This window comes from Sus scrofa, chromosome 6, assembly GCF_054392235.1.
Source record: "Sus scrofa isolate SSC_HxYL_T2T_F1_AM1 chromosome 6, Sscrofa_HxYL_maternal_Yorkshire_Landrace_v2.0, whole genome shotgun sequence".
Classification (NCBI taxonomy): domain Eukaryota; kingdom Metazoa; phylum Chordata; class Mammalia; order Artiodactyla; family Suidae; genus Sus; species Sus scrofa.
The window spans coordinates 174,969,917-174,995,332 of NC_139388.1; the positions used below are offsets into that span (position 1 = coordinate 174,969,917).

The 25,416-nt window shown below is 40.3% G+C and overlaps 1 protein-coding gene and 1 long non-coding RNA gene across 9 annotated transcripts in view; one reads left to right on the forward strand and one right to left on the reverse strand.

The window, feature by feature from the left end:
- Positions 1-25,416, reverse strand: part of ZNF684 (zinc finger protein 684) — a 36,793-nt gene that overhangs the window by 5,294 nt on the left and 6,083 nt on the right. For 2 of the 7 annotated variants that reach the window (XR_014808612.1, XR_014808611.1), the window contains exons 1-5: positions 22,131-22,295; positions 21,334-21,453; positions 20,494-20,532; positions 14,015-14,141; positions 13,597-13,692 (exon numbers count right to left, since the gene is read on the reverse strand). Coding sequence is in view for 4 of the 7 variants with exons in the window: in XM_084965658.1 (XP_084821784.1) it covers positions 8,661-9,565; positions 13,597-13,692; positions 14,015-14,141; positions 20,494-20,532; positions 21,334-21,336 (1,170 nt within the window). In the remaining 3 variants the exon portion in view is untranslated. Of the gene's footprint in view, positions 1-235; positions 466-7,333; positions 9,566-13,596; positions 13,693-14,014; positions 14,142-20,493; positions 20,533-21,333; positions 21,454-22,130; positions 22,296-25,416 lie in introns of those variants that run through there. The other 5 variants (XM_021096995.2, XM_084965658.1, XM_005658341.3 and 2 more) reach the window with 5 other exon arrangements.
- Positions 10-23,886, forward strand: LOC102167618 (uncharacterized). Of its 2 annotated transcripts, XR_014808616.1 has the most exons (4): positions 10-213; positions 2,594-2,777; positions 4,963-5,086; positions 21,813-23,886. It is a non-coding gene; the product is annotated as an uncharacterized LOC102167618 (long non-coding RNA). The 2 variants fall into 2 exon arrangements; XR_300015.3 differs by lacking the exon at positions 2,594-2,777.

The window sequence follows — 25,416 nt, forward strand, 5'->3', positions numbered from 1 at the left end:
GGCCCTCTGGGAAATTCCCCCGGTTCCGGCTTCCGGCCGGGCTCGCGGCGAGGGCGACCGGAAGGCGTGGGGTGCCGCGTCCCTCAGCGCCGCGCTCTCGTTCGCCGTGGTTGGGGCCCGGCGGAGCGCGCTGGCCGTGCTGAAGGGGAACGTGCGCCGGTTTCTACCGATTAGTACAGACCTGACTGTAGACACGCACGCCATGCAGGCATGGTAAATAGAAAACAGTTAATTAGGGTTTCGTACTTTATTTTAGAAAAGCGTTTTCATTTTAGTAACACTGGAGTGACAGCAACTTAATTTTAAAAGACAAACTATGTAAATTAATGTATTAGAGCCATGTTTAAAAGGGTTTCTTGTTTCAGGTAGCCTAGTTATGAGTATGTTTCAAAGTCCTATTACCATCTAGCTATACGGGAACAGCAAGAGGTCAATTTCAACTTTCACTCAGGAAAAGGAGTTTTTCTGAGGAAGAGAGAAGGGTTACACAATCATTGCTGGTGAGCTACAAAAAGGAGAGTATATCTGGCAGGCATCACGGTGGGTGGACAACTAGTTTCTAAAATAAATCTTAATTCCATTACTTGTCAGGAATGATAGTATGCAAAAAAAACCCCAAAACAAACAACCCCCCCCCCACACACACACAAACAACCTTTTTCTCAGATGAGGTTTGGGACAATTTCTCCTTTACAGGTTTCTTCAGACTCTTCTCCCCTTTTCTCACTACCACCCTGGGCTCGCTCTCTCTCTTTTTTAATGTGTATGTACTGTATACTGTCAGGCTTTATGGTAAGCATGTATCTGATAGTCATGTTACAAAAACTTGTTGCTGAACTCCTGCTATGTACCAGGCATTGAATTGGGTGTGGAATAGTGAACAAAACAGATGAAAATACCTTCCTTCATAAAGCGAGTGTTCTGTTTTATTAGATATTGCAAAATGCTGTGGAGAAAACTAGCGTAATGAAAGGGGATGGAGGGTTGCATTTTAAACAGAGTGGTCAAGGAATGTCTCTCTTAGAAGAAGATATTTGAGCAAAGGCCTGAAGAAAGTGACCTGAAGTAAATGAAGGCGCAAATTCATGCCAGATGAAAAAGGGTTTTAAGTAGAGGAAACAGCAAGAGCAAAGACCTGGAGCAGAAATTGCCAAACATGTTTAAAAAACAGCAAGGAGAGCCTTGTGCCTGGAGATGGAAGAATAATAGAGAAGGAAGGAGGCATGAGGGCCCAGACTATGGGGGGACTTGCATCAACGTTGAGGACTTCGGCTTTTCATTTGAGTGAAAAGAGAGGCCACTGGAGAATTTTGAGGAGTGGCATGGTCTGGCTCAAGTTTTAGTAAGATCACTCTGGCTGCTGCATGGAGAATAAACTAGAGGAAAGCCAGAGTACAACCAGTTAGGAGGTTATTAGAATAATGAAGATGGTCGTGGCTCAGACCAAGTAGTAACAGAAGACCTAGTGAGAAGTAGTTGCATTCAAAGTCTATTTGAAGGCAAACTCCATATGATCTATTGTAGATCATATGTAAGGTATGAGAGAGAAAAGGAGACTCAATCTGAGCAAATGAAAAGATGGAACTGCCATCAGATGAGGTGGAGAATATTGCAGGAGGAGCACATCTAGGGACAAAGGGAAATCGGGACCTGTTTTGAACATCAGGACCTGTGTTGAGTTTGAAATGCTGGTTAGAGAAAACCAGGTGGTGAAGTTCGGCAAATACGCATGAGTTCAGGGGATATGTTTGCAAGAAATAAAGTCGGGAGATGTTATATAGATAGACTTTAAAACCATCAGACAAATGAGGTTACCAATGAAGAGCTTGTAGAAAGAGATGAGAAGAGGCCTGAGTATTGAGCCTGAGTTGGAAGGTTGTAGAGATGAGAAGGAAATAGCAGAGAGACTGAAGGAAAAATCAGTGAGGTAAGAGGAGAAGCAGGAAGATGTGGATGCTGTCAGCCAAGTGAAAAAAAAAAAAAAGCTTCAAAGAGAATGGAGTGATACATTGTGTCCTAAACTGTGGACAGTTAAGACTGACAACTTAGTCATTTGATATAGCAATTAGAATTTTATTGGTGACCTTTACAAGAACAGTTTTAGTGGAGTGGTGCAAGGCAAAGCCTATCTGGAATGGGTTTAAGAGAACATGACCTGAAAAATCTAGACTGGGGAAATTTCAATGAGGCAAATTGCTGGTTTCTTTGGCAAAAAGAAAAAAAAGAATCAAGAAGGAGAAAAAAAGATGGAAGGGGAACGGGCAGGTTACCAGAGCGCTAAACTAGCACTCTAGTGAAAGACGAGGAACAGGGTCTCATTTCCACTGCAGATTACTTAATTACAAAGGGAAAAATGGTGATTTTTCAAAGTAGAAACGCGGTGAATGCCACATTACCCAAGTAATCAAAGTTAAGATCACTGGTAATGAGACAAGTTGACATTGTGCCTCCTGACATGAAATGCTGAGAATATTACTTATGTGATAGACTTGCTAACGTGCATAACCTACTTGAATCTAGTCATGAGGAAACATCAGACCAACCAAAACTGAGGTACACTCTACAAAATAACTGGTTTGTACTCTCTCCAAAGATATTGAAGTCATGAAAGATGTTGAAAGGCTGAGGAATTGTTCCAGATAATGGACTCTAAAGAAGAATTCCCTGGTGGCCTAGTGGGTTAAGGATCTGGCCTTGTCACTGCTGTGGCATGGGTTCAGTCCCTGGCCCCAGAAACTTCTGCATGCTGTGGGTGAGGCTCCCTTCCCCCAAAAAAGGTGAACTTGCATTTGGACTTTATATTAAGAAAAGACCTAAGTTCCCATTGTGGCTCAGTGGTAACAAACCTGAATAGTATCCATGAGGACACAGGTTCGATCCCTGGCCTCCCTCAGTGGGTTAAGGACTCAGTGTTGCCGTGAGCTGTGGCGTAGGTTGCAGATGCGGCCCAGATCCCATGTAGCTGCAGCTCTAATTTGACCCCTAGCCTGGGAACTTCCATATGCCATGAGTATGGCCCTAAAAAGACCAAAAAAAAAAAAAAAAAAAAAGTCTAAAGAAATATGACAACTAAATACAATAGGTAATCCAGGTTCGGATTCTGGCCCAGAAAAAAAATTGAGAATATTATTGGTTTAAATGCAATGTAGTATCTGGTATTGGGTCCTAGAACAGAAAATGGACATTTGTGGAAAAACTAGTGAAATATGAGTGAAATCTGGAATTTAGTTAATACTGATACACCAGTGTTGGCTCCTTAAATTGTACTCTCATAATATAATCTCATATATAATATATAAATCATATATTTATAATAGGTGAGGGGGTATATGGGAACCCTCTGTACTATCTTTGTAACTTTTTTGAAAATGATTTTTATTTTTTTCCATTATAGCTGGTTTACAGTGTTCTGTCAATTTTCTACTCTACAGAAAGGTGACCCATGAAACTTTTCTGTAAACCTGAAATTATTCCAAAGTTAAAAATTTATTTAAAAAAGAACATTATTAAGATAACTGGTGAATTTTATAGATGACATTATAGTAGTATATGAATGGTAATTTTTTATTTTGATAACTGAATTGTGGTTATGTAATAGCAAGGCCATGTTCAAAGGTGAAAGGTTATTGGACATCTGCTCAGCCCTGCTTCTCCCTTCTTTTGGTAGCAGACCCTACTGTTCTATGAATCCTAGATGGTAATGTAAATCGAAGTGCTCAGTGGTACCCATGTGCCTTTTCAGTGGTGCGTTCTAGCTCACTGGAGATAACATGCTTTTAGTTTGCAAAGGAAATTATAAAAAGCCTGAAGTGGGGGTTAAGGATCCGGCAATGCCCCATTGGTGGTGTAGGTCCCAGCCGTGGCTCAGATTTGATCCCTGGCCAGGAAATTTCCATATGTCGCAGGTATGGCCAAAACCCCCCCCCAAAACAAAAACTATAAAAAGGCTAAAGCATTTCCACAATAAGAGACCATTGTTTCTTCTCATCACAGGTGAGTTCAATCCATTTGTGTTAATATTATTATTGATATGCTTTTATTTACTTCTATCTTTTTTGGCTACTTATCATACTTTTTTGGGGGGCAACTTTCACCTTTCCTGCTTTGTTGGATTTATGAAGTTTTCATTATTTCTTTCTTCAGATTTTAAGTTACACATTATATTTCTATACTATTCTGGTTACCCTTACTTTTTTTTTTTTTTTTTTAAACCTTGTACAAGGCCTGAACTCTCTGTCCTTTTCTGGAATTCAGATGCCTAAACTCAGATCTCCCTTTTCCCCTTTTTCCATTTTCTTCCCTTCCTTATACTTTCCTTATTTGATTCTTAAAAATTAGCACATATAATAATCAGAAAAAAAAGCTTCATTGGGAGGAAAAGTCCTATCTGCCATCTTTCATTGAGAGGAAAAGTCCTATCTGCCATCTGCGTATAAATGAAAATGAAAGAAGGCATTTCTCAGTGATCTCCCCCACCCCCAGCCGCCCCCAGGCCAGGGACTGAACCAGAACAGCACCAGATCCTTAACCCACTGAGCCACAAGGGAACTCCTCAGTGATCTTTCTGCAAAGTGAAAAAAGAAAGAAAATCTCAAAGTATGACAAACTCTTAGATGTGAGAAAAATTAAAGGATTTCTCACTTAGATTGTGTGTTGTGTGTGGCTGTTTCAGCCACAGAATACAAGAGACTAGGGAGTCCTGGGAATCTGAGATGTTTGGATAGAGCTAAGCATAGTTTTGGTTTTATTCTTGCCAAAATCTTGTACAGCCTAAGACAATGAGGTCAGGGACAAAAACCTCCTGAGGTTGCAGTTTATAATTGTCCAGTACTGGAAATATATTTTAGCTTGCTCTACTGTATTCCTTCTTCCAAAGGCAGGGAGGGAGCAACCTAATTTATTGAACATAAATTACATGCTTCCTGATATATTACAATTAAAATTCCCTTGTTTTACTCACAGACCATTTCACACTTCTTACCACCTTGACCTGCACAGCTGCTCTTCCAAGGGGACCTCATGGCATGATGCTGGCAACAGAAGAGCTCCCTCCTCCCCTCTTGAAAGGTGTCCTTTTCCTGCAGTTGTAAGTACTTTGGGGTTTCTCAGAGGAGAAGCATGGGCATGGGAAGGGGAGATAGGATGGAATGGTAAGCGCTATTCCTACATGAATGAGGATTTCATGTAGGAAATGAGAGAAAACTGTTGAATTGGGAAAAAAGGCAAAAGCCCAGTGACTGTAAATACCTGAAGAATTCCCTGTGTGACTGTTGGAGTGATTCTGAAGACAACTCCAAAGAAAGAAGGTAACAGAAATTTTTGGAACTGCAAGAGTGTAACCAGTATGTAGCCTCCTAAATTAATTGAAAAAGTGATACAGAAGAAAGGTATTTAATGACGTATGTTAAGATGAAAAATGAGGAGTTCCCACTGTGGCTGAGTGTTTAGCAAACCCGACTGGCATCCATGCGGATGAAGATTCAATCCCTGGCCCTGATTTGTGGGTTGAGGAGCTGGTGTTGCTGTGAGCTGCAGTTAGGTTGCAGACGAGGCTTGGATCTGGCGTTGCTGTGGCTGTGGCCTGAAGATGCAGCTCTGTTTCGACTCCTAGCCTGGGAACCTCCATAGACACACCTGAAGCCCTAAAAAAAAAAAAAAACAAAAAAACAAAAAACACAAATGACAACAGACTATTCAGGACCAGTGGGATAGGCATAGGGAGCACTGCAATGGAACTTAAGTGGGCGAGAGATCAGGCTCTGAGTACAGCATAGGCAAGTGGAAACTTATAGCCAAGGAGTAGAATGGGGTCAGTGGGTGGAAAGTTACTAAGAGAAAACACCACGAAGAGGATGGTTAAACTGGCTTAACAGGATTCCTGCTGAAGACAGGCGAGGGTGACCAGACATCACCTAAAGGACGATGGAGGATAAAGAACATGATCGGAGAGTGAAGACAGAGGGTTCTGGTTAAAATGACTTAGCAGGGTTCTTTCTAAAATTAGATTTTACAAGAAAGTGTACAGATGGGCTAAAGGGAAGGTTCAGGAGCCTGATTCAGGTCTCTTCAAGCAAAAAAGAAAAAAAAATCAGTACACAAGATTTAATTTAAATCCTTAAGTTCTAGCATGCTTTTCAAAAAAACCCCACTATCATTCGTTTATAAGTATTATTCAACATATTCTTCAAAAAATGGCTAGTGAAAGAAAAACAGTCAATATAATGGTAATTGAGCTTAAAAAGGCTTGACTTATTATTATTATTATTTTTTTAACAGGTGCATCTGCAGCATATGGAAGTTTCCAGGCCAGGGGTCACATCAGAGCTGCAGCTGCAGGCCTAAGTCACAGCCATGGCAACACTGAATCTGAGCTGCATTTGTGACCTACACCACAGCTTGTGGCAATGCTGAATCCTTAACCCACTGAGCGAGGCCAGGGATCAAACCTGTATCTTCATGAATGCTATGTTGGGTTCTTAAGCTGCTGAGCCATAATGAGAACTCTGGGATTTCTGAATTTGGGTTCACACTGTTTTGTCACAACTCAAGAAAAGGCATAAAAGGTTTTTTTTGACATTATCAAGGAGCATTGTGGACAGCAAAAAAAAACTGTAGCTCAAATAATGGTTGGTTCATCCTTTTAAGGGAATACGTGGAACTTAAAAATGCCACATTCCAAAGTGAAGTGACTAAGCCAAAAAAGTGCTCTTTTCGACTTAATTAATGCTGCCTATGTCACATGGAAAATTCAAGGGATCCCTAGGAGCTAAACCTGTATTTTCTTAAAAGCAAACAGATACCTAAAAACTTGTTCCCTGAAAGTTGAAAAGTATTATGATACGCACTTTTTGTTTTTTGTCCTTGCTCATGGCGTGTGGAAGTTCCTAGGCCAAGGATTTAACCCAAGCCATGGCAATGACACTGCTGAATTCTTTTTTTTTTTTTTTTTTTTAAGAGCCACACCTGAGGCATATGGAGGTTGCCAGGCTAGGGGTTGAATCAGAGCTGCAGCTGCCGGCCTACACCACAGCCACAGCAACTTGGGATCCAAGCTGCGTCTTTGACCTACACCACAGTTCATGGCAGTGCTGGATCCTTAACCCACTGAACGAGGCCAGGGATCGAACCCATGTCCTCATGGATACTAGTTGGGTTTGTTAACCGCTGAGCCACGACAGGAACTCCAACAACGCTGAATTCTTAACCACTAGGCTACCATTAAACTCTGACACACGATTTTATTAAAATGAGATACAGGTGATACCCCAGTTAACTACTGCTTGAGCTATCCTTACACCTTAGGTAACTACATCAGTGAAAAAGAATGGGAATATTTAAAGTAGAAATGTTTTATTTACATACTTATTTAAACACTTCTTTTCCTCAAATGAATATTTGCTTTAATACAGAACACAACTGCTTCCCCCCCAACTGATATCTTGTTAAATTATATATACATTATAGTTTACATATAATTCTATACATCTTTATAGTAAGTTTTAGAACTAAAGGGGAGACACTGAGATTCGGTAACACTGTGGTACCCATTAAAAGTGCCAGTAAATGGGAGTTCTCACTGTGGTACAGTGGATTAAGAACCTGACTGCAGTGGCTTGGGTTGCTGCAGAGGCACAGTTTTGATCCCTGGCCTGGCATAGTGGGTTAAAGGATCTGGCATTGCCACAGTTGTGGCGTAGGTCACAGCTAGGGCTCAGATTCAATTCCTGGCCTGGGAACTTCTATATGTCACAGGTACAGCCATAGGGAAAAAAAAAAAAAGTACAAACAAATGGATGAAAATATTATTGAAATTCATAGTACATATTAAACCACATTTTTTCACTTGTATGTTACTGTTAGGATTGGAGGAAAAAAATGGCGATATTTACTGCAGAAACTTTTTCTTTGCTTTTTAGGGCCATACCTGTGGAATATGGACGTTCCTAGGCTAGGAGTTGAATTGGAGCTGCAGCTGCTGGCCTACTCCACAGCCATGGCAACACCAGATCCATGCTGCATCTGTGACCTCCACTGCAACTTGTGGCAATGGCGAATCCTTAACCCATTGAGTGAGGACAGGGATTGAACCCATATCCTCATGGATACTAGTTGGGTTCTTAACCTGCTGAGCCACAACAGGAACTCCTGCAGAAACTCTTAATAGATACAATTTAATGTAACATATAAACATTTTATACTTATACTTGTGTAATTGTACAATTTGTTATAGAAATTTTTAAAAAATCAAAGAGATAGTGGAGTTCCCTGGTGGCCTAGTGGTTAAGGACTTGCTGTTGTCACTGCCGTGGTTTGGGTTACTGCTGTGGTATGGGTTCGAACCCTGGCCTGGGAACTTCTGTATGCCACATAGCAAAAAAAAGAAAATCAGACAATCAGAGGTGGTAAGTATAATTTTCTCTAGTCCCCTGTTTAATTTATGCTTACTTTCCAAGCTCTATATGCTATCATTTATAAATTAATATTTTCTGTAATCTTTTATCTAAAAACTTTTATCACTTTTAGAACATGATTGGCATTGATTTTAATTTGGAATTTATTCTTCCAATTCATTCAAATTGGTGGGTTTCTCCTCACTAAGAATTCTCTACTTAATAAGGTTTATTGAATATTTAAAGCTTCCTCATGTTCATAAGTGAGTATTACATATGAATCTTCTGGTGTACAATAAGATTTGATTTCTGGGAAAATGCTTTCCCACATTTGCTACATTCATAGGGTTTTTCTCCTGTATGAGTTATCTGATGTCTAAGGAGATGAGACTTCTTGATGAAGGCTTTACCACATTCAATACATCCATAAGGTTTCTCTCCTGTATGGATTCTTTGATGCGTAACAAGCACAGAAGTGTTGCCAAAGGCTTTGCCGCAGACGATACATCGGTAGGGTTTCTCTCCTGTATGAAATCTAGAATGTTTATAAAGGGACGAACTATACCTGAAGGTTTTCCCACATTCCTTACATTCAAATGAGTTCTCAAGTGTATGCGACTTCACATGCTGAGTAAAGGAGGAGTTCCAAGTGAATGATTTCCCGCATTGACCGCATTCATAAGGCTTCTCTCCAGTGTGGAGTCTCTGGTGGACCACAAGTTGTGCTTTATGCATAAATGCTTTCCCACAATCATTGCACACAAAGGGTCTCTCTCCGTTATGAATTTTCTGATGAGTTGCAAGGTGTGCCTTCCTGCTATAGGCTTTCCCACAGTCACTGCATTCAAAGGGTTTTTTTCTTGTATGGTTTTTTTCATGCCTAATAAAATGAAACTTCTTTTTGAAGGCTTTCCCACATTCATTGCATTCATAAGTGTTTTCTCCAGTATAACATCTATTATAACTAAGTAAGTCTAAAGTAGGTTGCAAACTCTTCCCATATGATGTACATCTATATGATTTTTTTCTTGTAGGATTAAGACTTGTGCTCATCTTATAACTATGAGGTCTCTCCACAGTCAGAATTTTATTAAATGTGAACAAAACTGAATTTAAAAAATTGTCTTTACTTTCCTGGTGCTTGTCTGATTCATCAACAAGAGGGTAGTCAGCTTCTAAAAAGGAGTATAATAAAACATTCCTAGTTAATTTTTGCCATCAATAGTTATAAAAAGAAACATATGATTTCAAATCTAGTCTCTCATTCTCAAACAAATCTGTATTTGCCTTGCTCCTGAGCTTTAAGAATAAGAATACTCAGAGTTCTCGTTGTGGCTCAGTGGAAAAGAACCCAACTAGTATCCATGAGGATGTGGGTTCAATCCCTGGCATCACTCAGTGGGTTAAAGATCTGGTGTTGCCATGAGCTGTGGTGTAGGTCACAGAAGAGGCTCAGATCCCACACTGCAGTGGCTATGGCATAGGCCAGCAGCCGTAGCTTTAATTTGAACTCTAGCCTGGCAAATTTCATATGCCTCAGGTGTAGCCCTAAAAAACAAACAAACAAAAAGAGTAAGACTGCTCTACAAATAACAAATGCCAGAGAGGATGTGGAGAAAATGTAACCTTCCTACACTGATGGGGGGAATGTAAGTTGGTGCAATCACTATGGAAAACTGTATGGAGATTCTCAGAAAACTAAGGATAGAGTTACCATATGATCCAGCAGTCCCATTCCTGGGCATATATCCAGACAAAATTATAATTCAAAATGATACACGCACCCCTACGTTCAGAGCAGCACTATTCACAATAGCCGAGACACAGAAAAAAACACCTAAATGTCCACTGACAGATGAACGGATATAAAAGATGTTGTACTTATATACAGTGGAATACTACTTAGCCATAAAAAAGCATGAAATGTCATTTGCAGCAACATGGATGCAACTAGAGATTATCATTCTAAGTGAAGTAAGTCAGAAAGACAAAGAAAAATACCATATGTTATCATTTATATGTAGAATCTGAAATATGGCACAAATGAACCTATCCACAAAACAGAAACAGACTCACTGACAAGGAGAATGGACTTGTGGTTGCCAAGGGAGTGAGGGTTGGGGTTAGGAGATTTAAGCTATAATACATGGGGGGGATAGTCAACAAGATCTTACTATACAGCACAGAGAATTATATTCAATGTCCTATGATAAACCATACCACACTACTGACAATGCCAAGCCACAAGGGAACTAGTTCTCTGGATTTCTAAAATAGTCTCTGCTGCTGCCTAAACCATTCATTTTGACAAAAGCTAGATTAAAACTGCAATGTTGGAGTTCCCATCATGGCTCAGTGGTTAACGAATCCGACTAGAAACCATGAGGTTGCGGGTTCGATCCCTGCCCTTGCTCAGTGGGTTAAGGATCTGGCGTTGCCGTGAGCTGTGGTGGGTAGGTTGCAGACACAGCTCGGATCCTGTGTTGCTGTGGCTCTGGCATAGGCCGGTGGCTACAGCTCTGATTAGACCCCTAGCCTGGGAACCTCCATATGCCACAGGAGTGGCCCAAAAAATGGCAAAAAGACAAAAAAAAAAAAAAAAAAAAAACAACAAACAAAAAAAAAAACCCTGCAATGTTACTGTGCACTGAACAAAAATGTTCCACATTCATCACATTTGTAATATATGGCTATGTTTTGCCTTTTCAACTACAATTTACACACCTGGAAAATGGTATAATTTTTTTCTTTATGTGAATCCTTCTCAGAAAACATTAAAAAGCCTTGTTGAATGAAATAAGAAACATCCTCATAATCCCTGACTTTCCAACAATGAATTAATGAAATATTCATTGTATATCCATTATGTGCTTAGCAATGATATAAAGAAAAAAAATGATACAGGACTTCACTTCGGATAATTATTATGAGAAAACATGCCTTAAAGCGACAGATTTTTAAAGAAAAAGGTCTTAAAAGCCACATAATTTAAAAAAAAAAAGTAAAACAGTGTATATAAAGCTTTCGTGATAGAGCTGGGATGGGAGTTCAAAAGAAAGTAGAGATTAATCCAGGCTAAAGTTATCAAGAAAGAGGAAAAAACTGAATTCAGACTTAACAGCATGCTGTTTTTATTTTCTAAAAATACTTATTTATTTATTTGCTTTTTTTTTTTTAGAGCTGTACCTGCCACATATAGAGGTTCCAAGGCTAGGGGTTGAATAGGAGCTATAGCTGCCAGCCTACGCCACAGCCACAGCAATGCTGGATCCTTAACCCATTTAGCAAGGCCAGGGATCAAACCCGCATCCTCATGGATCCTAGTTGGGTTTGTTAACATTGAGCCACAATGGGAACTCCAACAGCACACTGTTTTGAGATGGCACACCAGACATGAAAGGGCTGATGCAGAGAAGAAAACTGTGTACAGAGGATGCTAAGGAGTCCAACTGCCATGGAATAGGCAAAAGATGGACAATTCTGGATAAACTAAATGGTATCATATTAAAGAGGGCCTCACAAACATTTAAATACTGCGGTACAGGTTATAAAGGAATAATTTATGTTTACTTGTCAAGAGTCATAAGAAAAATGAAATAATTCAGATAAATTTTACAGGAACATCAAAGATAAACTGGAAAATGAAGGGAATTTGCACTATAGGTACATAAACAGCCTGGATAGCATACCAAGAGTTAAAATTCATTTGGTTTATGTCAGTAGAAATTGGGGTCCCAGGGAAACGAAAATATACTTAATTGGTCTCTTAATCATTTGAAACATATTTCTTTAATGGGCTCTATGGAAATGGAAGATTTTATTTTGAATCAGTCTTGGATAAAATAATAGTTTAAATCATAGGTAATAAATCACAGTAGTATTTAAGGAGAAATTCTTAAGAGAAAAAAATCCAAATTGCTTCCCACAGTGATTTTGAGACTATAAAGCAGCAGGCTAGTCATTACCCTTTATTGTAAAGATAAAGGTAAATGGTTGAAAAATATTAAAAATTGCTTACTATGAAAAAAAAAAAAAAAAAAAAGACAAGGCCAGGTGGCATAAACCCATGGGAATGGAAAGTTGGTGAGGCAAAGATGCTGGAGATGGTACAAAGCAAATAATGTCAGCCGTCAGCCTTTTTTTTTTTTTTTTCTTTTTATGGCCAAATTGGAGCTGCCACTGAGACTGAGAGGTATGTCATAGCCATGGCAATGGCAACTTACCTCGGATTAACCCACTAAGTGAGGCGAGGGATCAAACTCGCATCCTCATGGAGACTAAGTTGGATCCTTAACCCACTGAGTCACAACGGAAACTCTCAAATGACCTTAGCCTTTAGGGTGATGAAGTTTTCAGAGGGAGTTACAGTGGAGAGGAATTCAGAAGATGGAAGAGAAGGCAAGAAGCAAGAAGCGAATAAGTTGTAAGAAAGGATGAGGGCAGATTAGTGAGGAACCAATTCAAATAAAGTTGGAGGAGAATTTCCACAAGATATCAGGATTATCAAGTGAAGAGGAAAGATGCACTAGAAGGTAGACACCCCAAGTTCACTGTAAGACTAAAGATGAGCAAGGTGGGGTACACAAATGGAGCACATGCTACAAGGAAAGGAACAAGTTTTTTTTTAAAAAGGGAAAAATATTAGAACATATGTGACTGAAAGTTTTGAAATAAAAACAACTAACATGCTGAACACTTATCGCCTGCCATGATCTGAAGGGTCTTACATGTACTAAATCTTTCAATCTTTACACAAATCTGAGGTAAAGACTAATATTATCCCTATTATATGAATAAAGTTGTGCTACAAAATAATTAGGTTAGACAGTGGTTGGTGAAGGAAGACTTCAAATCCATACAATCTGACTGTGTTATTAGAACTGGATGTATGAAAAGATCTGCCATCATGTTGAGGAGGAAGAGGAATGAGGATTCTGGGAACTGAGAGAACCGAGCAAGCCCTGAGTTGGATCAGCAGTGGGAGGAGCCAGAGCAGGGAGGAGGGACATCCCTCCGCACAAGAGTAGCCACGTGGGAGAGTGGAAGTGACAAGTCACTGGGGGTCTGACAAGTGCACCCAGTCATTTCCAAAGGTGTGTGGCTTTAAGAAGTGCTTCCTGAAAAGCATTTCCAAGGTGCCTTCCCTTCACCAACCAACTGGGATCTCAATTCCAAAGACACCCATCTACCTGGTTCTCTGACTCACCTGGACAGCGCCAACGTGGGTTCTCTCCCTCCACCATCCACGGGTCGTGTCCTTGCTCCATCCTGAAGATCACTTTTGTTTTGGGGACTGGACACCCTGTTCACGGGAAACAACACAGAACTGGGGACAAAGCGTTGCAGACAAACAACTACCTGACAATCTGGGTCTGCCTCCTGCAGTCCAGGGCCTATGAATAATGACGAACAGGCTTTAGAATGGAAAAGACCCTTCTTCATTTGGGGGGAAGAAGCAAAAACACCTCTCTGATCCTCAAGGGGATTAAGAAACCGTAACCACTAAAATTCCAGACCAAACTTATTAATGCTTCTGAATGTTCACAGCTTTCACAAGTCTTAAAGGAAGGGCGCTATTAAAACATTCTGAGAGATACTGACAAGTTACCAGACACTGTCCTTACCCACCGAGATGAGGTTTCTAAAGTTCTCCAACATCACATCCCAATACAAGGTTCTCTGATCACAGTCGAGTAGCTGCCATTCCTCTGGGGTGAAGTCCACAGCCACATCCTGGAGTGTCATTGATCCCTGCAATAGCACACAGATCTTCAAACTAAAGCGCGCCTCATTTGGGGACTTGTGGCAACACCAGATCCTTAACTCACTGTGCTGGGCTGAGGATCGAACTTGTGTCCCAGCATCCAAAAACTCTGCAGATCCTGCTGCACCACAGTGGGAATGCCAAGACGTCTTTTAAACAAATGGTGTTGGGACAGCTGGATAGCCACATGCAAAAGAATAAAGTTGCCCCCCCCAATACATGCATCTCATATCATATATAAAAATGAAATAAAAATGGATTAGAGACCTAAATATAACAGTTAAAACTCCCAGTGACCCTTGAACAACTTCGAGGTCAGGCGTCCCAACCCTCCCCACAGTCAAAAATCCACATATAGGAGTTTCCATTGTGGCACAGCAGAAACGAATCCATCTAGGAACCATGAGGTTGCAGGTTTGATCCCTGCCCTCGCTCAGTGGGTTAAGGATCCAGTTTGCTGTGAGCTGTGGTGCAGGTTGCAGATACGGCTTGGATCCTGTGTTGCTGTGGCTTTGGTGTAGGCCTGAAGCTGTAGCTCCGATTCAACCCCTAGCCTGGGAACCTCCATATACCTCAGGTGCAGCCCTAAAAAGCAAAAACAACAACAACAACAACAACAAAAAAACAACTACATATAACTTTACAGCCCTCCAGATCTATAGTTCCACCACTATGGATTCAATGAACCACAGGTGATGCAGTACTTTAATATGTATTTATTGAAAAAATACGCATATACATGGACCCACAAGAGTTCAAACCCATGTCATTCAAGGGTCAAATGTATATAATTAGAAGAAAACAAGGGAGTAAATCTTTGTAACCTTGAATTAGATGGTGGTTTCTTGACATGACAGAAAAAGTATAAATGAAAAAAAAATCAAACATTTTTATGCTTTAAGAGACACCATGAAAAAAAGTGAAAAAGAATACTCACAAAATAGGAGGAAATATTTGCAAATTGCTTATCTAATAAAAGATTTGTATCTAAAATATAAAAACTCTTACAACAATGAAAGGACAATCCAATTTAAAAGTGGGCAAAGATTTGCAGCAACATGGATGGAACTAGAGACTCTCATACTAAGTGAAGAAATAAAGAGAAAAACAAATACCACATGATATCACTTATATCTGGAATCTAATATATGGCACAAATGAACCTTTCCACAAAAAAGAAAATCATGGACATGGAGAATCATGACAAGGGGGAGGGGGAGGGAGTCAGAGGGACTGGGAATTTGGGGTTAACCAGTGCAAACTATTGCCTTTGGAATGGATAAGCAATGAGATCCTGCTGTGTAGCCCTGGGAACTATATCTAGTCACTTATGATGGAGCCTGATAATGTGAGAAAAAAGAACGTATATACATATGTGTTACTGGGTCACCTTGTTGTACAGTAGAAAATTGACAGAACACTGTAAACCAGCCTTAATGGAAAAAAGTAAAAATCATTAAAAAAAAAAAAAAAAACCTAAAAAGTAAATTTAAAAAGTGGGCAAAGGGGAATTCCCTCATGGCGCAGCAGGTTAAGGATCTGGTGGTGTTATTGCTGTGGCTCTGTTTATAGCTGTGGCTCAGGTTCCATCCCTGGCCCAGGAACTTCTACATGCCACAGGTCTGGCCTAAATAAATAAATAAATAAATAATAATAAAAAAATGGGCAAAGGGTTTGAACACATATTTCTCCAAAGACAGATATGGCCCATAAGCACATGAAAAGATACTCAATATCATTAGCAAAATACAAAGCAAAACCACAGTTAGATATCATTTCACACCCATAAAATAGCAAAAATCAAAGACAGTTAAGTGTTACCAAGAATAGGGAGAAACTAGAACCCTCATACATTGCTAGTAGAATTGTAAAATGGTACAGCAGCAGTTCCCGTCGTGGCGCAGTGGTTAACGAATCCGACTAGGAACCATGAGGTTGCGGGTTCGATCCCTGCCCTTGCTCAGTGGGTTAAGGATCCGGCGTTGCTGTGAGCTGTGGTGTAGGTTGCAGTCGCGGCTCAGATCCTGCGTTGCTGTGGCTCTGGTGTAGGCCGGCGGCTACAGCTCCGATTAGACCCCTAGCCTGGGAACCTCCATATGCCGCAGGAGCGGCCCAAGAAATAGCAAAAAAGACCGAAATAAAATAAAATAAAATAAAATGGTACAGCAACCATGGAAAACAGTTTAGGAGTTCCTCAAAATGTTAAACATAGAGTTACCATATGACTCAGCAATTTTTCCTAGGTATATATCCAAAGAACTGAAAACTCACATCCATACAAAAACACATACACAAATGTTCATAGCAGAATTATTCATAATAGGCAAAAGTGGCAGTAGTATGGGTGTTCATCAACTGATAAGTGGATAAACAAAATGAGGTATATCCATATGATCCAATATTATTCAGCAATAAAAATAAATCTGTGACAGAGATGATTCTTGAAAATATTGCGCTAGGTGAAAGCCAGTCACGAGAGATCAGACATATTGTTCTATTTGTATGAAATGTTCAGAATAGGCAAATCCACATAAACACAGACTAACTTAGGGCTAGGGGAAGAAAGGAATGGGGAGTGAGTGCTAATGAGTATGGGGTTTCTTTTTTCTTTTTAGGGCCGCACCTGTGGCACATGGAAGTTTCCAGGCTAGGGGATGACTCAGAGCTACAGTTGCTGGCCTATACCACAGCCACAGCAATGCTAGATCCAAGCCACATCTGTGACCTACACCACAGCTTGCAGCAACACGGGATCCTTAACCCAGTGAGTGAGGCCAGGGATTGAACCCACACCCTCATGGATACTAAATGGGTTCTTAACCTGATGAGCCACAACAGGAACTCCAGGTATGAAGTTTGTTTTGAGGGCAATGACAATGTTCTTACATTAGTAGTGATGGTCTCACAATTATGAGAATATACTTTTTAAAAACCTACTAAACTGTATATATTTTAAAAGAGTAAATGTGTAATACGTGAATCATGTCTCAATAAAATTATTATTATGTTTTTCTTGCTTTTTAGGGCTGCACCCATGGCATATGGAAGTTCCCAGGCAAGGGGTCAGTTCAGAGCTATAGCTGCTGGTCTACATCACAGCCACAGCAACACAGGATCCGAGCCACATCTGCAACCTACACCACAGCTCATGGCAACACTGGATCCTTAACCCACTGAGCAAGGACAGGGATCAAACCTATATCTTCATGGATGCTAGTCGGGTTCATTACCACTGGGCCACGATGGGAACTCCCTCAATAAAATTATTTTAAAATATTGTTTATATGTTCCTCATTCATTCACCCATAAAATATTCAATGAGAACATACCAAATACAGACTAGTGATACAAAAAGAATAAAATTATTACTGCCCCCAAAGCTCTTACAATCTATTAGAAACTGCAAAATAAACACATAAGTGTAATAAGATGTTAGAACGGCTATAAATAGGCCAGACTCACATAATCATAATAAAGTAGAAAAATACAGATTTTTTTATATGATAAAATATATTCTCTCAACCATCAAGTCAATATTTGTTTAACTTAAATTGAAGCTAAAAAGGCATCTGGCAACATATCTATCAAAAAGAGATAGTTAAGACTATATAGAACAGGTCGGCAAACTACAACCCATAGGCTTGCTGCCTGTATTTGCAAATAAAGTGTTACTGGAACAGTTATGTCCATTTGTTTACTTCAGCTATAAAGACAGAGTTGAGAAGTTGCCACAGGGGCTATATGGCCTTCAAGCCCAAAATATTTACTATCTATACCTTGAAAAAGATAAGAGACTAGGTACAGTTTATCCCAGAAATACACAGATAGTTCAATATTGGAAAATGTATTAGAAATTCTTTTTTTTTTTTTTTTTTGTCTTTTCTGGGGCCACACCCGCAGCATACGGAGGTTGCCAGGCTAGGGGTCAAATCAGAGCTGTAGCTGCCAGCCTACGCCATAGCCACAGCAACGCCAGATCCGAGCCGTGTCTGTGACCTACACCACAGCTCACTGCAATGCCAGATCCTGAACCCACTGAGCGAGGCGAGAGATTGAACCCAAAACCTCATGGTTCCTAGTCGGATTCGTTAACCACTGAGCCATGATGAGAACTCCTGTATTAAAAAGTCTCTAAACTGCTATACTAGGGGTTCCCCTGCTATACTGTGGTGCAATGAGACAGGCAATGTCTTGAGAGTGTTGGGATGCAGGTTCCATCCCTGGCCTGGCACAGTGGGTTAAGGATCCAGCATTGCCACAGCTGGGGCTTGAGTCATAACTGCGGCTCAGATCTGATGCCTGGTCGGGGAACTCCATGTGCCTCCAGGTGACCAAAAATGGGGGAAAAACCCTGCTATATTAAAGAAAAATATATGATTTTATTGACGGGTATTAAAAAAAAGGATATGAGAAAAAAGTTCCCAATTTATGAAAACAATCTTAAGCTAAAAATCCTTAACTTGATTAAAAAAAAAAAAAGATAAAAAACAAAACAAAACCAACTCCCACCCCTAAGCCAAAAATCAGCTATCAGAATACAAGAGGAAACAGTAAGACACTGGAGGTATTCCCATTAAAATTGGAAAAAAAAACTCTGGTTAGCAATTTCATTCAAAAATAATAGTTCCTAGAAGTTCTGTCCATTGCAACAAGACAAGAAAAAAATGGAGGCATACATATTAGGCAGTAAGGGACAAAACTCCATTTGCAGAGTATGTGATGGTCTACCTAGAAAATCTAAGAAACAACTAAAACTCTTGGACTTAGTAATAGTTCTATAAGTTGACATAAACTCAAATATATAAATCCATACTTTCCTATACACCAGGATAATCAATTGGAGAATATAATGAAAAAAGATCCATCCCATTCTCAACAGCAACTTAAACCATATATAAGAATAAATATTATAAGAAATGTACAAGAATTAGCATAATAAACCTATAAAACTGCAATGAAGAACCAAAAGTAAAACTGAATAAATGGGGAACTCATTACTGAAAAATTACAAATTCTAAATTAATCTAAAATGCAATCAAAATACACAGTAAAAATACCTAACACACTCCCTTGTGGACCTTGATAAGCTGATTTTAAAATTTGCATGGAAGAGAAAATGCTCAAGAGCTGCTGAAGCTTCTGGAAAAGGTACAAGGTTTACTTATGGATCTAGATGAATATTAAGAAGGCTATGTACCTGGACTTACAAATTGAGTTCATATAGTACTTCTTGGCCCTACGTTCTCTGCTTATTCTAGGGAACACTCTAAGAAAGTTATAGGAAATCTGCTGTTATATTTATTACAGGATTGTTACTGTCGATGTTGCTTCTATATTATCTCCATGAAAGCCCACTGTAAGATATTTTCTTTGAAGAACTCTAACAGGAAAAATTTTACTTATCTAGAAAATTATTACTATTATTATTTTGTCTTTGGTCTTTTTAGGGCCACACCCATGGCAATATGGAGGTTCCCAGGCTAGGGGTTGAAATGGAGCTGTAGCTGCCAGCCCACACCACAGCCACAGCAATGCCAGATCCAAGCCTCATCTGAGACCTACACCACAACTAGGCAACCCCAGATCCTTAACCCACTGAATGAGGCCAGGGATCGAACTTGCATCCTCATGGATTCATTTCCACTGAACCATGGCAAGAACTCCTAGAAAATTATTTTGCTTTATCCTCATGGACAAAGCCAATACTTTAACTGGTTGGCTATCCATTTTCTATGATTGCCAGAAAGACTAGATACACATATACAGCTCCAACTAAGTACAGAACATATAACCTGGATAGTAACTTAGCAATTTTCTGAATTTCCTTTTGGACCTGATATATTCAATCTACATTTGCCCTGATTATACACATCCTCTTTTTTTTTTTTTTTTTTTTTCGCTTTTCGGCTTTTCTAGGGCCACACCCACAGCATATGGAGGTTCCCAGGCTAGAGGTCTAATTGGAGCTGTAGCCACTGGCCTATGCCACAGCCATAGCAATGCCAGATCCGTGGTGTGTCTGCAACCTACACCACAGCTTATGGCAACACCAGATCCTTAACCCACTGAGAGAGGCCAGGGAACAGAACCCACAACCTCATGGTTCCTAGATGGATTCATTAACAATTGAGCCAAGACGGGAACTCCCCACAACTTCTTTTTTTTTAAATGGCGACACCTGTGGCAGATGGACATTCTCTGGCCAGGGATCAAACCTCTGTAGTAACCCTCAGCAGCTGCATTCGGATTCTTAACCTACTGTGCTACAGCAGGAACTCCTACACTTCCTTTTTATATGGATTTTTAAGGGATTTAAATAACAATAAATGGAGGCCTTACCTTGATGTTGATCATTTCTGCAGCTCTTGCATACAGCATCTATGAAAGCATAAATGGGAAAGAGAATAAAGCCATGAAATACCAGGACTGCAACACAGAGCCCTGCTCTATAAGAAGAGAAGCACACACACTGCAGCCTCAGAAAATGCTACCCAATAGAAGTGTTTCTAGCAAGTCAGAAAAGTCCACATTTTATAGGCCACAATCTCTGTAAATGTTATAAATATATGGAGTTTAGATAAATATGTGTACCTTTCTGTTCTACTGACCTAACGGCAAGTTGCTAACTTTTCCTTCTTTTTTTTTTTTCTTTTTTGTCTTTTTGCCTTTTCTAGGGCCGCTCCCGGGCATATGGAGGTTCCCAGGCTAAGGGTCTAATCGGAGCTATAGCTGCTGGCCTACACCACAGGCACAGCAAGGAGGGATCTGAGCCACGAGCCATGTCTGCGACCTACACCACAGCTCATGGCAATGCTGGGTCCTGCAACCTCATGGTTCCTAGTCAGATTCGTTAACCACTGCGCCAGGACGGGAGCTCCAAGTTGTTAACTTTTAAACCAGTGACATTTCTTTTTCTCCCAGAAATGTATCCTAAGTAAATAACGAATGAGTTAAAAAGATAACTAAAAGCCTGATCTTCAAAGTTCAGTAATTTCGGAAGTCATACCTTTCTGTGATTCTCTAGTCTAGTTCTGTAGCTGAGGTAAGTGATCTCAAATTAGGTTTCTTGAGACGGCTGGATCCAGGGACCCAGAGGGAATTTTTTTTTTTTTTTTTTTTAAGCTGCAGTCTTAAGTTTAGACTCTAAATCTGCTTCTCTCCCTCTCTCTGGGAACTCACCATCTCCTATGAGCCCAGTCTGGACTTTTTGAAATTCCAACCAGCACTGCAAGATGTGCAAGAGATTCTCCCAGCTTTATCTAATCTTCACTGGAAAATCTGCAGATTCACCAAAAGATCCTTAAAATTAAAAAAAAAATTACAAACCGAAATTTACTCACCATACATTACTCAAACATTTTAAAAGGAAAATAAGTCCAACGTTTTGTTTTGCAGGATTTTTTTTTTCCACCTTGCAAAAAGAATGAAATCTGAGGAAAAGGCATCTGGATTTGAATCTCAGATTTTCTACAATACTAAGCTGAATCTAGACAAGTTAACTTCATCTCTCTAAGCTTCAGTTAATTCATATGCAAAATGGAGATAATATTTACTTCAGATGATTGCTGTGAGAATACCCTAAGAAGACTGCATGGAAGTTTCTCGAGAAATACTTTCTTCCTAGATCCCTCAAAATGCTTTAATGTTTTCTTTTGCAGGGCCAACAGTGCTCTTGTAATCACGACAGGTGAAGTTTGATGCACAGATTTCTGCACCGTGACCCTTACTTATAAGGGCAGAAGAGCAAACTGAGCCTGCTCTAGCCCACCCGAGATCTAGGAAACCACTGAGTGGCAGTCGGACCATTCTCTTGCTTTCTCTGAATTACTCCAGAATTGGAAAGGAGCCACACACCGAAACGCGAAGTCACAGCACGTGAAGATCTTAAGGTTTTATTTTCGGTTGGGTAACAAGCCAATAAACTGGCCTCTTTCTTCCCGCCCTTCCTTTCCGTTCCCCAAGCTCCGCAGTCATACCTGCCAGCCTTTCACCGCCACACCCCCAGCTCCGACTCTAAGCTGGAGATCACGTTAGGCTGATCTCCCAGAACCGGGAGAAACCCCCGACTCTCACTTCATGCTGCAACAGTTGGAAAATTACAAGAATACCGGCTCTCTCCCCAGGGCGCATATGCGGAAGTCGCCGTCCACGGAGCGTTCCCAGGCTCCCCCGGGGTGCAAGCTCCCCACCAAGACTACATTTCCCATAAGCCCCGCGAAGCTCGTTCCCGAAGTTGGCTTCTTTAGAGGGAAAAGATTCCGGGTATGGCAGGGCGGCTTGGAGAGACATGCTCACTTATGAAGGGGGGATGTATACATCATTTTCGTTTAAAATGATAGACGTAAAAAGTTTTAAATACTGGAAAATCTATATCAGCCGTATACTAAAAGAATAATTTGCCCTTACTCAGTTCAGTTTCTTCTAGCAACACACTAGCTTAGGTCCGGGAGATGAAGACGACCCAACAAAGACTTAAAGGGAATAATCCGTGAGGCAGGCAGAAAAGTAGGAGGGTTTGGATATGCAAAAGCAAGGGAAGAGAATGTTTCAAGAAGGAGGGAATGGGCGTTAAATGCTGCTGGTAGGTCAAGTAGGATTAGAACAAATAATTGACCATTGGATTGAGCAGTGTGCAGGCTGCTGAAACATGCCCTTTTCGTGTAGCGGTGGAAGTTTGATAAAGTCTGATGAGAGTTAGGTAAGAGTGGAATGAAACAATGGGAGAAAGCAAGTACATATAGATGTATTTGTACAGTTGTGTTTTTTTTTAAGATCAGTAGAAAAATAAGGCTGTCTATTGCATATGGATTTGGGGTCCAGAATTTTTTTTAACATGGAAGAAATTAGTGTTTCTATCTTAATTAAAATGATGGCATTCCCATGTGGATCAGTAGGTTAAGAACCTGACATAGTGTCCATGAGGATGCAGGTTGGATCCCTGGCCTCACTAAGCTGCAACATAGGTTGCAGATGTGGCTCAGATCTGGTGTTTCTGTGGCTGTGGTGTAGGCCTCAAAGTTGTAGCTCAGAAACTTCCATATGACCCAGAAACTTCCATATGCCACAGGAGTAGCCTGTAAAAAGCCAAAAAAAAAAAAAAGAAAAGAAAAGAAAAAAGACACAGTGGAGATGGGGAAATCAACAATACAGGAGAGACAGGCAAGTTACAGGAAATTGGGGGTGGAATCCAGTACACAACTGGGCCATCAGTTGCTAAGCAAGAGCACTGGCAATTCATTCATTGAAATAAAAGCTGAGGAAGCGTCTTTAAGGACAGCTGCAGATAGTGAATAGATCTGGTGGTAGGAGAATGAGGATGTCCTATCCTTAGCGCTTCTATTTTCTCAGTAAAATAGGAAGCTCAAAGTGATGAGAGGGAGAAGGTATGAGAGGTTTGAGGAAAGAAAAGAAACACTGTATCACCTTGATTCTAATACTTTTTTTCATGTTTCAACACCTGCGAAATTTCTCTCACACAAATGATGGCATGCCATAGTTTAATTGGCAGCATTTTTTTCTTTCTTAGTAATGTGTAAAATAATGATGTCTTATAATTGGCATCGAAGATGATAATGTTATTTAGGAATGTGGGAGAGTGAATGGATTAGGAGATATAGCGCTAGTGCCTGACAGCACTAAGAGCCCACTTGATATTAGTAGCCCTTTACTGGCATTTTCAATGTCATAAAGACATTTTTATATCTCATTAAAAAAATCATTTATTGACCTGTAGCTCACTTGATCAATTGCTCCATTTCCTAGCTTTCTTTCATAGAAAAATTTCTCTAAAGAGCCTCTTCTTGGGAGTTCCCACTGTGGCGCGGTGGGTTAAGAAGCTGACTGCAGGGGCTCAGGTCAATGCAGAGGTTCAGGTTCTATCCCTGACCAGAGAACCCCATATGCCCTGGATGAAGCCATAAAATAAAAATTTTTAAAAAAGAACAGTTGCTTCTTGTTGCTGCCTACATCTTTTTTTTTTTTTTTTTTTTTTTTACCTCCAATTCTCTCCTCAGTCCACTCTGGTTTCTTGATCTAACTTCTCTCCTGAAACTGCTCTTGTCAAGTTACCAATGAAATTCCAGTTGAAAAATTAAATGGATTTTCTTTGTCCTCATCATATTTGACCTCTACCACGTTCAAGAAAATTGAAATACTTCCTTATTTTGGTTTCTAGAACATCTCATAAAAGATCATTTCTCCCACCCCACTGATGCTACTTCTCTATTTTCTTTCCTGAATACTCTTCCCCTGTTCTACCTCCAAATGTTGGGCTACTCAAGGGATTGGCCTTGGGCCTTTTCTTTTTGAAGTTTTTCTCCAAATGATCTCAATCAGTCCTGTGGCTTTAAATATCATTTCTTCGATGTTAACTGACAAATCTGTGTCTCCAGCCCTCATCGCTCCCCTGATTTTCAGACCTCTAATTCCTTATGCCTACCTGAAATCTCCTCTTTTAGAGGCTGAAAAGCCACCTCCAACTTCACATGTTCAAACAAACCTGTTAATTTCTTTTGCCACCACATCCTCAAATTTAGACTTCTCCTAATTCAATAACTGTATCAACCACCTGGTTACTCAAGCAAAAATTCAGGAGCCATCCTTGATTTCTCTCCTTCCCTTTCCCTTTCTTTCTCTCAAAGTATATATGCTCTATGAGGGCATATATTTTATGACATTGTGATTTATAATAAGAAATCTATATTTGACCTCCATTTTCAATTCTGGCTCAGAGCTCCTAAAACCCTTGGAATTTCCTGAGTGATGAGAATGGTGTTTTTTTGTTATATTAATGAGGTGACTTCTGGACTGCACCTAAGAATGGCGGCTGGTTGCAAGGAAAACCAACCACGTGACTAGAGGCTGGAACTTTGGGGGAAAGTTCCTAACCTTTGGGGGAGAGAGGTTGGAGGCCGAATCAATCATCCATTGCCAATGACTTCATCAACCATGGCTTTGTAATGAAGCCTCCATAAAAACCCAAAAGAATGTGGTTCAGAGCACTTCTGGGTTGGTGAACACGTGGAGGTGTGGAGAGATCGGTGCGCCCAGAGAGGGCTGGTAAGACCCACACCCTTTCCCCTGCCTTACCTTATGCAGCTCTGCCATCTAGCTGTTCTGAATTATGTCCTTTAATAATAAACTGGTAGTTAGGAAAATGTTTCTGAGTTTTGTAAGCCACTATAGTAAATTGATCACACCAAGGAGGGGATCACTGGAACCTCCAATCTACAGCCAGTAGGTCAGAAGCACAGATAACCTGGA